The 13448-nt window shown below is 45.1% G+C and overlaps 1 protein-coding gene across 2 annotated transcripts in view; it reads left to right on the forward strand.

Annotated features, from left to right (window-relative positions):
• GLY1 (NAD-dependent glycerol-3-phosphate dehydrogenase family protein) overlaps positions 1–12962 on the forward strand; it is an 85915-nt gene extending 72953 nt beyond the window's left edge. The window contains exons 7-9 of one of the 2 annotated variants that reach the window (XM_086516315.1): positions 11827–11976; positions 12085–12234; positions 12414–12962. In XM_086516315.1, coding sequence (XP_086372441.1) covers positions 11827–11976; positions 12085–12234; positions 12414–12428 — 315 coding nt within the window. In that variant the 3' untranslated portion in view covers positions 12429–12962. Of the gene's footprint in view, positions 1–11826; positions 11981–12084; positions 12235–12413 lie in introns of those variants that run through there. The other variant, XM_086516316.1, reaches the window with a different exon arrangement.
• Positions 12963–13448: the final 486 nt, after the last annotated feature.

Raw genomic sequence — 13448 nt, forward strand, 5'->3', positions numbered from 1 at the left:
AATTTGACATCGTGGAAAGAAACCATATTGAGATTGATGCAAGCCTTCATGCAAAAAGCACTTGAGTCGGTTCACCAGCATTTTGGTCATCGATTTATATACTACGGGCATGAGCGTAATTGGTTGCCAGTGAGAGAATTCTTCACATAATGCATGCTTGGGTATCAACTTGAGCAATCCTTCTTTCCAAGAGGAGGGCAATTCCTGTTGCTCCGAGGCCGTATTCATCATGATTAGCAATGGCAGCTTTAGATAATCCCAAAAAGACTAGAAATTCCACAATAAGACCATCCCATCCGGGACCTTTCCACTGGACCAAATCAAGCAAGCTAGCATTCAATTCCAGTGATGTGCTTGGCAAGCTTTTTGCGTAGGAGGAGCAACCTCAAAGATCTTGCCATAATGAGAGTGCAGGGCTTGTGCCAACTCCCGTAAGGAGGAGGTCCACTCCCTGACGATAACTCTCCGTATGGCTTGAGACTGTCTAGAATGATGTAAATGCTAGAAGAACTGTTTAGAGGCACATCCTTTATGTGTAAAAGCCTGTTGGCAAGCTCGAGTGCCATTTGGCCAATTTCCTCTCATCGTTACGCCGTAGCATAGTGCGAGCAAAGAGCAACTCAACCTTTTGAGTCTCAGCAAGAGAGGAATTGGTAGCCAAGTGCATTAATATGCTACAAGTATCCTTTGCCTATTTAACATGTTCTCTCAATTGTGACAAATAATACTTGCCTTAAGCTTGGATAACACATCGAACATGCATAACAAAGCGAAACCAGGCTGTGCCCATATCAACGTGCATATGAGAGGTCGAAGGCAGGATGATGTCCACAATCATGGTGCCAAAAAGTTCATGCTTGAGATGAGCATTATTGACATGTAAAAGTCTCTTCCTGGGTGGGGTGTCATTGACAAAAAAGGAGTCAAAATGGAGTTTCAAGCATATGGGGAAATGATCCGAGAGATACATGGCATAATCAATCCTCATATCACATACAAAGTCATCGTACTGCTGCATGTGAAAAAGATACCAACGATCCAGTTGAGCGCGATACATAGATCGAACATTATGTTGAAAAGTGAATTTTGGATTATCTGCATCCAAAAGGGGCCACAAATATAATCCGTTACAATTCAACATAAACTGATCCCATGATTGTCGTTCCACATGTCACGAGACGGGCACCACGTGCCAATAGAAAAGAACATGGTTTTCCGACGCTTATACACAGATAGAGATTTGGACATGAAGAGGCAAAACTCAACCAAAGATAAAATCTCTAGCGCTATAAAGAAATTTTTGTTGTCTTTTCTTTTTCTTCGAGTAACCTCTAGCTCTTTACAAGAACCACAAATCTTTTACATTAAACCACAGAGGGAATACATGACGACCATTGCACCGAGACGTGCGTAAACACTAGTCAAATCTTTATTTTTGATGGTCTGCTGCTGAATTGCATTTACAAAAGCTCAAATCAACCCAATCTGTCACTGTGCAGAATCAATCGTTAGATGAAGGCTACGAGCAAAGATTGCTGACTCAAGAAAACTATATACAGTCCTGTAGAGCGCGCGCGCGCACACTCGCAGAGCCTTTAGCCCAGCTCTACGTACGAGTCTCCAGAGGCAGCAGCACGGCAGAGGCGAGACACGTGCAGACTAGCTTCCTCGCAGGCAGAGACACGCATGCAAGCAGAGGCCCACGTAGAAGCACAGAGCGCGCGCGCACACACACCTACACTATTTTTTTTGTAAATCTATTTGATTAATTTACCAGTGGGAAACCTCAAAGCGAGAAAAACTCACCAAAAGGGTAATGTACAATGTGAAGAACACAGAACTACTCAACTGTACAGAGTAGCTAGAAACAGTCATAGGAAAGTCGATGTATCTCTACAGTGATATCACCAACTTCCAAAGCAAATCGTAACGATTGCCTCAGGGAAAGCTTGAAGAGTGGGAACAGGTCTGCATGAGTATGACGAAACATGCAGGCATTACGCAGACTCCACAGGGTCCAATAAGCCGAGTATCTGACCCATATAAAGAAGAGCGCAAACTGCTATAGTGTCGATGAGAAAATGCCAATTACCCAGAACTGTTTGTGAAAAACAACCCCAGGAAAGCAGAGCCGCATATAGGCCGATACACGGCGAAGGAAGTCTCTAGTAGTGCAGCAATCCCACAGCAAGTGGCAAAGATCCTCTTCTACATTGGAGCAATGGACGCAAGAGGAAGGGCGAATATGATGCGCCCTAAGAAAAGTGCCAACAAGAAGCACTCCAAGCAAACAGCGCCAAAGAAACAGTCGCTCTTTCAACGGCAAATGGATTTTCCACAAGGCAGAGAGAAGCCTCCTCCACCAGAGATCAGATTTGTGCATGTGCCAAAGAGGATTGCAATGATCAGCAAGCCATGATTGTGGTAGAAGAAGAGCATAAATGCGACCCGCAGAAATATCTCGAAAAGGCGGTTCCCGAAGATCCCAATCAGACATGCGATCACCATCAGGTAAGGGGGAAACTGGCAAAAAGTCAAGCAACATACATTGAAGTTCTCTCCAAAACTGACGGTAATGCGTACCCAATCCAAAACGGCGAGCGGCGAAAGGAAACTCAAAAGTATATCCAGCCTCATCGACTACATCCTCAACCACACGAACACCACGGCCAAAGAGAAAGTAAGCCTGGCGAGGGGAGCGATCGACCAAAGTAAGAGAAAATGCTCGGCTCCAATGGAGGCTCTCCAAATGAATTGAATCACCTTCCTGCCAAGGATTCCATGAAATGTGAATCGTAACCTCTTTCCAAGCAGACACTAAAGTGGAAGCAAGAGGACATCCAGGAATGTACCCTTCCATCTTGCCGAAAACCACCTCCCAGATAGATGGTTTCCAATGGCCAAAAGAGGAAGTAACAACATGCTGACCAAGGTGTGCAAACATAAGAGTCCAAGGCTGAATTTGTTGCACAATTGTCGGCAACAACATAGCTTTCCGAGCAAGAACATGCCTGCGCAAATCCAAAATCTTAAGGCCACCCATGCGTTTAGGAGTGTAAAGCTTCTCCATATACATCAAACGCAAGCCTTTCTTCTGAGCATGAATCCGCCACAGATGGGACATGATGTCCGACATAAGAGAATCAAGACAATGACGAGGCCAATGCATCAACGGCAAAAAGAACTGAACATAAGCCAACAAAATACTCTGAACAATTCGCAGACGAACATGTAATGGCCACGTGGATAACTTCCAATAGTGTAGCTTGACATTCAAACACTAGATAACCCAATCTACTTTCTGAGAATGGGTGACATTCCATCCAATTGGATAACCCAAGTGCCTAGTAATCATATTCGGAGAAACAATCTTACTTGGCCACAGCAGACTATGCCAATCACAAGAACAAAGAGGCAAAAGCTTCGATTTACAAAAATTGACTTTAAGCCTAGCCGCAATGCCAAAAAGTTCCAAAGCTTCCATAATCACTTCGACATCAGCCTTCTGATTACGAGGCATAAACAACAAATCATCTGCATATGCCTGGCCAACAAAGGTACGACTCGAAGGTAACCGCAAACCATGAAGACGCTCAACAAAAGTCAAGTAATCAAGATAAATCAACAACGGGTGAGTGGCTATAGCATACAAAAGAGCACTAAGGGGGCAACCTTGCCTGACTGAACAACCAAGAGGCCAGGATTTTGTCAATTCGCCTTCCAAGATCCCCGAAGACGTACTACATACATACAAGAAATATACCACATTTGCGAATTTAGGACCAAACCTTAGGCACCTCATCGTGGCAGCAATGAAATCCCACTGTACAGTGTCAAAGGCCTTCTCAATGTCAATTTGCATAACCAACACATCCTGATGAGTGTACTTAACATACTCCATCCCAATCATAACATTAGCCAAATTGTCCATAATCTGGCGACGCGGAATGAAACCATATTGAGCCTGATGGAGTCCTGCAAAAAGATGGTCCTTAATGTGGTGCACCAGCATCTTAGCCAATATCTTGTAAATCACCGGCATCAATGTAATCGGATGCCAATGAGAGAATTGCTCGCAAAGTGCTTGCTTAGGCAGCAATTTAAGTAAACCTTCTTTCCAAGATAGTGGCAAATCCTGTTTCTGCCATGCTGCATTTATCATGAAAAGCAACGGAAGTTCAAGAGCTTCCCAAAAGGAGAGGAAGAATTCCACAGTAAGCCCATCCCAACCAAGAGACCGCCAACGGCCCAAATCAAGCAAAGCACTACGCAATTCCGAGGTAGTAAATGGGTCCTCAAGGGGACATGCATCCTGTGGGGATATGATCGGACGAACAAAGGAAAGCATCAATTGACGCGCATGGCAAACAACCGAGGATGCTTGAGAATGAGCAACAAACACCTGTCGATAATGCAAAACCATGGCATCAACAAGTTCTTGCTTCGAAGAAGTCCAAACACCTAGGGAAAGCATAACCCGCTTGATTGCTTGCGAGACCCTCGTATGATGAAAATGCTTAAAAAATTGCTTCGAAGCATAGCCTTTATCCATGAAAGCCAGTTGACGGGCACGCGTCTGCCATTTAGCAAGTTTACGCTTGTCATTATGCTGAATGTAACTCTGACATCTCAGAGTCAAACAAAGGCCGCAAATCAGCCAACACTTGCAACTGTTGACAAGCTTGCTTCGCATCCTTAACATCCCCCCGAGTGCACTACATATAATGCATGCCATAGTCATGAATGACACTTTGCACCCTCATAACAAAGCAATGCCAGGCAACATCAAGATGTAAATGCATGGGAGCAAAAAGCGGGGGAATAATATCAGATATCATGTTTCGAAAAGCCGCATGAGTGAGATAGGCATTGTTAATATGTAACAGACATTTCCTAGAAAGAGGTCGATCACAAAGAGACTGCCCAAAACTCACATTCAACAAAACAGGGTAATGATCAGATAACTGCAAGGTGTAATCGATGCTGGCCTCACACACAAAATCCTCATATTGTTGCAGATTGAGCAAAGACCATCGATCCAACCACGCTCGATAAGAAGAGTGAGCAACATGCTGAAAAGTAAATCCAAAAACATGTGGGTGCAAATGCCGCCATAAATCAATCATCGTAGCAGTAGCAAACAGATTATCCCATTCTCGCCTTTCCGCAGACAACATATGTGAATTACCTATGGTACTATCATGCATCGCAGGGGTATTATTAAAATCACCACAAAGGAATGCATTTGAAGTCCACAAACGAGAAGAGATATCTCGCCATAAAGTAGCCCGTTGCCCAGATGTTGTGTGTACATAAACACCTCCAAATTCATAAACGTGACCGTTCAACAGACAATGAACCACCACCCAGCGGCCCTGCGGATCATTGTACAAGAGAGCTGGCTGAAGCTCATGTCGAACCAGCATCAATAAATCTGAATAATCTTGCAAACCAGCATATGCGATCCAATAACCAGCAAAATAGGAACACTGACCAACCAAGTCATGCTGGTTGTGTTCTTGCAAAACCACTCTGCCCTACATGTATGTACATAGTGCCAGGTCAATCGCCATTTGTCAAGGTTACATAACCCACGCACATTGTATGTAATGCATTTAATGCGACTGTGCATTAGAAACCATATGTACAGCGGCAATTTTTTTTTGGATCAAGTCACGATGCCCATATGGACATCTCCATCCACCACATCTATGCTAGAACCCGTCCGCTGAGTGAAAACAGGAGACTTGTCCATAGGAACTGCTTGAGAGGTGGAAGCCTCACCCAAAAGCACATCCTTATAAGAATGCATCGCTTTTTCCCAGGCATCAATCAATGTGCGATTGTCATTGCAGGGAAGCTGTTTAAACGATACATTCTTGTTGGCATTAACCAGAGGAACATAATTACGGGAGGAAGGTGGAGTACGAATTTTCACTATCTTTTTAGGCACCGCCCATGAGCCAACATCACCTGACCCAACATTTTTGCCTTTCCCTGCATTTACATTCCCTACATCAGCAGACTGCGGATTTTTGTTTTTCCCTTTGTCTACATTGGGAATTGCCTTCACAGTAGAAACACCATTCAATTTAGAGGCAGGAACAGCCGAAAGAGGGGGTTGGAGAACTGGTTCAGGACATTCAGATTGCATGTGACCAAATCTACCACAACGGAAGCAAGAGTTTGCAAATTTGCCCCATTTGAGTTTAAAGGGACGCTTGCCAACCCATGGATCCCCTGAATCCACCATAATTCTATCCGGGGTATGCTTATCCGTGTCCCAAAGGATGCAAAACCTATTGGTATTCGCATCCAATTTCGGAGGGCAGATTACCTTGCCAAGCTGAGCAGCCAACAACGGAAGGAAATGCCGTCATGTGCGAGGGAAATCAACAATTTCCACCCACACAGGACATTTGTGACGAATAAGGCTTTGATAGTCCTTCGTAAGTGCCCATGGAAGAACATGAGTCATTTGCGTGCCAAAAAAGAGCGGACATCTCCAACAAAAGGTTTCTAGCTTCAGTGTCTGCCAGTAAAACCTCATAGAAACCCCAAGCACCAAAATAAACTCCTCGGATAGCCTGGCGTTTGAGAAGAAAATCAACCCATTGTCCGACATCCTGCGCAATAGGCATTTTGCCCGGGAAAAACAAAATGACCGCATTCATGGCATATTGCACGATCGGATCCATCAAGTCGTGTACAGGAATCGCACCTCAAGGGCAGGTGCCTGTCCATTCCATGGTTTCCTGGCCTCTTCAAAGTCTTCATACAGGCAGCTTTTGATTTCAGAAGCACTCTCTGAGACATTGTCCATGGCTTTCCGACGCTTGAAAACACACTGAATTTCTGAGATACAACAAGCTAACCACGAACGAAGACCAAAACAAAATAGTTTTTTTGTATTTTGAATTGCAATATCCTTTTACAAAGCCCTCAGAAATACATCTCCCACAGAGAACATACATCTCGCAAAAAACCCTGGAAAACTGAATACTGATATGGACTTTTAGGATTTAGAATCAAAGCTAAAAAACTATCTAGGAAACAGTGTATTGTCTCTGCCTGGAAAATTCAAACTGTCACTGGTTGCAGAGTATGTGGCGCAATTGCTGTAGCAGGTTGCACTGGGCTGACAGTTGACGAGCAGGCTGAGGTCAGCAAAGACAAGGCCCGGAGCAGTTACGCAAGGCAAGTGGGAGACCTCGCGGGCACTCTGAATCGCTTGCGCTGGCGCAGAACACCACAATAGGAACAGGGAGGCCTTCGCGACAGTGGCAGAGCGCTCACACACACTCGCACACCCCCGTTGGTGCAGGCTCAGAGAGCACAGTAGCGCGCAGGAGTAATTCGCGACAGAGCAGAAAGTTTTACGCGCAGGAGTTCCACACACAACACACACACACAGATGAAATGAAATGAAATGCTATGTTAACGTCTTCAAAAGGCCAAAATGACCTATGAGACCAAGCTGTTACAAAATTGTGAATTTGATACCATATCTGGGTACAAAAAGACTAGAGCAAAAATACTACTACTACTAGAATCCATCCTCATCTGAACTCTTGGATGTCGAGAGAGTATGGCTCGAATCCTCTGTTGTAGTCTCCATCGATGCTGTGTAGCATCTGGATCTCCATAGCTCCAGTGCTCGGTCGATGAGAGTGCCGGTAGTGGTCGAATGAGTGTGGGCCGAGCTCTGCAGTGATGGCTGCTCCTTTGGTTGTCCCAAATCTAGTGAAAAGAAATCTGTAATCTGTCTCTGGGACTGTCTCTCTCTAGCTCTCCCCAATAAAGCGTCTCTATATATCTGTGTAACTCAAGTAGATATAGCCCAAGACATCTTTGATCCTCATAACTCATGACCCTAGAGAAAGGACCGAAACCCCCTCTGAATAAGCAGTGGAAACGGCCCCATGTCTCATAATATACTGTGCAATGACATATGTAATGTAGCTCTGTCTTTGGCTCTAGCCCACATAAGCGGCATATCCTGTTGTCTGATGGTATCCCTCTGAATCTACCAGTCTCAATCTCCAGCTGATGTGAGGATGTTCGTATCTGACCAATGGCACACCACAAACCATGAGACATATGTGTATCCATGTAGCTGGGTCGAATCACAAACCCATCTCCAGTGAGGTGGAGAAGATGCTCTCTATAGAAAGCCATCTTCGTGCCCAACTCCTGTGGCAGCTCTATCCATGTCCTCCTGGTATCAAGCTAGATCAGATCCTGACGAATGAGTCTAGTAATCTCCACCCGTGTAAGAGACATCGAGGGTGTCTGAAGAGATTACTGCAGCTTGTCCATGGTGAAGCCATGCATCTGAAACCATGATGTCATCTGTGCATACTAGCATGAAGTGTCCCCCTGAAGAGCTAACTGTCTGGAAGACTCAAGGGCCAATCTAGCAAATCTGTCTCTAGTAGTATCCCACAAGCTGTGCACAAAGGAGACTGATCTGGTAAGCGCCTCAATCTCCATAGGAGGGGCAGCTAGCTCTACTCGAATGATAGCATGGGGCACGGAGGCCTTGGATCTGATCAGTCGAGAGATCATAGATACCAAGGGCCTCTCCATACGTCTCCAACCATCCTGGCCTACAGAAGGTCCCCATATCTGCAGCGCATACAACATAGCTGAGGCTACTAAAGTATCAAAGAGCCATAACTTTGTCCGAGGTTCCTGGAAGTGAACCTGGTGACACATCCTCTCCAAGCCTCCCAAGGCCGCATAAGCTCTAGTCAGTCTAGTCTCTGCTGCTCTCCCCAAAGAAAACCTCGGCCCTATGAAGATAACCCCAAGGTAAGTGTATGCATCTGTATACTCTACAATCTCCTGACCATATGTGAAATTCGGTGCTGATCTCCTGATCCACTGTGGTGTGGTGTATAACCTTGGTTTTACCAAGGTTTACAGACAACCCACTATCCTCTGCAAAACTGTGTAATGCATCCAACTGTCGCTGCATACCCTCTGGTGAGTCAGAGATCAACACAATATCATCAGCATATAACAACAATGGGATCCACGTCCCTGCCAGCTGGGCACCTCTATCACCCTCTCTGTCAATGTAATCAGACACCTCATCAACATACATACCAAATAGAGTAGGAGACAATGGGCAACCCTGTTTCACCCCAATGGTGGAGTGAACTAAATCATACATCCCCTCCAGAGTGCGTACATGTCCCATCACTGATCTGTATAGAGCCATAATCCCCCAAATCAACACTATGGGCACCCCCATCTCCTGCAGTCTACGCATCAATCGAGCTCTCGGTACCATGTCAAATGCTTTGCGGAAATCCACAAAGCTACAATAAATCCATCTCCCATGTGACCTGCCCTCCTCAATGATGGCTCTGAGTGTCAGAATATGATCAAGAGTGGAGAAACCCCTCCTAAAACCGGCTTGGCCCTTTGCTCGTACACCCTCACCCTCTGCCCAATTACTTAAATGCTGCTCAAGAATGGATGCATACAACCATGCCAATGTGTGCCCAACCATAAAAGTGCGGTAATTCCCAGGCTCTGTAGGATCACCTGCCTTGAAGATAGGCACAATAGTAGACAACCTCCAAATCTCAGGTAACCCCTCACACATGGCACGATTGAACAACACTGCAAGAACCTCTACCAGCATATCTCTAGCATGTATAAAGTGCTCTGCTACTAGACCATCATGATCATATGCCTTGCTGGTCCTCATCCTGTCAATGGCTCTCTTTACCATCTCAGTGGCAAAGAAGGTGCTGGCAGGTGGGCATGGCTCAGTAGGATCTGGAATTGTATATAACGATGTCGCATACTGGCCCCACACATCAGGAGAAGTAATCACTGGGGGAGGGGAGTGCTCATGAAAGAATCGCCATGCCTCTCCTGAGTCTCTACTCAAGAACAGCTGATACAAGTCTCGCTCCATCTGGGCCAAGTAAGCTCGTTTCTTCCATCGCACAAGGTGCCGAGAAGCAATCCGAGACTATTTGTAAGTGATGATTCCTAAAAGAAGATCTCTCTGGAGTTGGACTCTCATCTCTCTACACTCCTCATCATACCAACTATTTTGGGGCATGCTCCCTCAATGTCGCCTCCAACCCGGCTGAGTGTGGGTATGCCTCTGATGCTGCACCATGCAGTGTCTCAATCAGTAAAGTCACAAGTGGTGCACTCCTCCACTGAGAGACCAGGACTAGTTGTGCATGGATGGCTATAGATCTTCTCTATATAAGCCGAGTCAGTCTCTGGTGTAAATGTATAATGGGTATGTGACCTGCCTCCTGATGTCTGGACTGTACTATACTGAAATGAAACGGACAATGTCAAAAGAGCATGATCCACTACTACTCCCACTATGAAATCCTGGATACAAGGAATAAAGCTCGGCTGTGCCATAACATAGTCCACTATACTGGCCTCGTGTCTGTGTGGAAAGCATGTGAAACCGGCTGCTCCAGGAAATCGCTGTAAGCCATTAAGTATGGCTAACCCATGTGTTGTCTTCATCTCCGTGAGGTATCTCCCATACTCCGTTTGCTGTCTATCATGTGAGCATCTTTCAAGCCCCAAGTCACCCACATCCAGCTCTCTAAGCATCTCATCTGAAGTGTCGTAGAAGACTGTCTGAGAGCTGTCCGTTCGGGCATTGAAGTCCCCTAGGAGGATGATGTCACCATCCCTAGAAAACTCCCATATATCATCATCTAGTATAGAGAAAGGCGAGTGTCCTCTAGATGCAGCATATGCTGCCGTACTGGGAGAAGGTAACATATGGCAATGTATAGAAATCGGCCTGTGTCGGCTCTCAGCCTCACCCACATGTATCTAGCATGATCATCTCTCTAGTACAATATGCTGTAACTCCTCCCTAAATAGCAGTGCTACTCCTCCTAAACCTCTATTCCCATGCTCAGATCTCGCGACTGTCCTGTGGGCTTTCTCCCATCTGTATCCCACCACATGTGGCATAAGCTGTCAAGGGGCCTGATGGAGGGGAAGCGTAGTATGAGAGCTCTTTCTTTTGAAGATTCTCCCGGGCCACCACTCTTCTTACCCACTCTCCATGCCTTTGTGTGTGAAGGCATATCCACCCCCATCATGGATGTGAGGATTGTGGCCTCTTTTTCCACATTGTTTGTCCTTGAGGCCGGTTACCCTCACATGTAGAGCCCGCGTCCTCCTCCTTTGTTCCTCTTCGAGGGTCATGTTAATAAGAGTGGGTGTACAAGGAGCTTCCTTACCTTTCCCTTTCTTGGTGACCTCAATCCATTTTTCGGCCTCTTCTACTTCCTTTTCTGTTGCGGAGATGACCACGGCCCATGATTTCTTCTCCTCATCTTCCGTGATAACCCGTACTTCTTCTCTCATGGTATTCAATTCTTCCATCTGGATGGCTGAATTTCTCCTTCTTCGAGCCGCCCACCTTTTGCTGCAAGTTCACCTTGGAGAGTTCGGATTGTGGCTTCTTGTGAAGCCGCTTGCTCTTCGACGCAAGAAATCCTTTCGCATAGGTTCTTCTTCTCCTCTTTCCATTCCTCCCATCTTTTGAAGAAAGGTTGCCTCCATCTTTTTCTTCCACTCCTTCACTTCAACTTCAAGTGTTGATATCCGCTTGTTGGTAATCGAGAACTTCATGTTGAGAGGGAGGCAGGCTATAGCCACTGTAGAGGCCATGTGAAAGGGGTCAATGGGTAGCCCAATGGAGGGAGACCATGAGAGAGAGAGAGAGAGAGAGAGAGAGAGAGAGAGAGAGAGAGAGAGAGAGAGAGAGAGAGAGAGAGCAAATCTGTTTTTTTCTTTTTTCTTTTGCATTTGCAGATGGGTGCCAAGGCTACAACTCTTGCAGGATTATCTGGAACAGGTGATATAATGCTCACCTGCTTTGTTAATCTTTCAAGAAATAGGAGTCTTGGTGTAAGGCTTGGTTCAGGGGAGTCACTGAGCGACATACTCTCCTCCATGAATCAGGTAGGTAAGAAGCTATACCGTGTTTCTATTTCTTCTGAAAATTTTCCTTTTTTTATATGCTGGAAAGCTCTAATGGTACTTTGTTTGGGATTGTTTTAATTTATTTAGGTTGCTGAGGGCGTTCCCACAGCAGGAGCAGTCATTGCACTTGCCCGCAAATACCGCGTTCAAATGCCTGTTTTGACGGCAGTAGCTCGTATTCTAGAGAATGAACTCACACCAAAAAAGGCTGTTCTTGAGCTGATGAGTCTGCCACAGGTAAAACAAGACTTTGATATTTAATCTTGTGTCCTGGTGCTGGTTTCACCATGATCTGTGTGCAAATGTTGTGCATCTGTTACCTGCTAGTGGTTTGCCCAAATGCACGCAAACCAGCCTTCATGTTAGCTCGCGCTCAGCAAACATATTTGGCTAACAAAACTATTGTTTTCTCAAAGGTGGAGGAAGTATAGGAGCTGATTTACAAGAAGCTGTTGCTAGTTGAAAGGTGTTGGGTAAGATGGTGATAAACTTGAAGACCTGGTAGGATGAAGTCTGTGGAGAAGGGGCTCCATCAGTTCTATCTGGGGTGACTCGAGAGCATTAAGTACTTGCTGTACCTCTGATTATATAGGGGCAAAAATTGCAGTGAGGGGCTCTTCATACCCTATCAGCATTAAGCATCCATAACAGCAATGCCCTTTCACCCATCAAGCAAAAGCTGGATCTTTCTTGATTCTCTTTACCGAGTTTTTCCTATCTTCTCGGTATCAGAAGGGCGAACTCTTGCCCTGGCAAGGTTACAAGTGCTGAAGGGATTTATTCAGCTGCATTTGATCCAATACACCAAACCAGTTCCAGATATCTTTAGAATAAGCATAGTGTAAAGTAATATCGTAGGCAAGGACCTCTGCTCCGACCTTGAAAATTGTGTGTAATTCAAAAAATTTCTCCAGGCTTATTATTTTCATAGTTTTGCCGATCAATATATATTATCCTTAAGTTCAGGAGTTCTTCAATTTTGGGATTGATGGGTTATGGATTTTTCAAATGATGACAAGAAGTATCATAATTTTAGGTGTAAAGTGCTGTTTACAAGGAATGCGGGGATGGCGTCAAGGGAAGAACCAGTTTGATGGGTCCATGCATTGAGATTGCCATATCTTGTTTATGACTTCCATATTAATGGTTGCTTGGCAAGTTTTTGCCTCCCGTTTTCAATATCCAGGGGAATTATGCATGGTGAATATAAGTTGATGGCACTTATGCACACAGGTCATGGTGAATTGTCGAAGAAAGAATTATGAGACACATTCAGCTCTTGTTAGAAGGTTTGATGCCACTTAAGTATTTTAGAAGAATCATTCAAATGCTTACAAGGTGGACTGTTTGTTTCTTTTACTAGCAATTTTGACGTCCTTGATAAAATTGTATTCTAGATTTCATTCAATATAAGCACAATGCATCTAGCGAGGAACAAACATGATATATAC

This window comes from Adiantum capillus-veneris, chromosome 7 (assembly GCF_014529385.1).
Source record: "Adiantum capillus-veneris isolate H3 chromosome 7, ASM1452938v2, whole genome shotgun sequence".
Lineage (NCBI taxonomy): Eukaryota > Viridiplantae > Streptophyta > Polypodiopsida > Polypodiales > Pteridaceae > Adiantum > Adiantum capillus-veneris.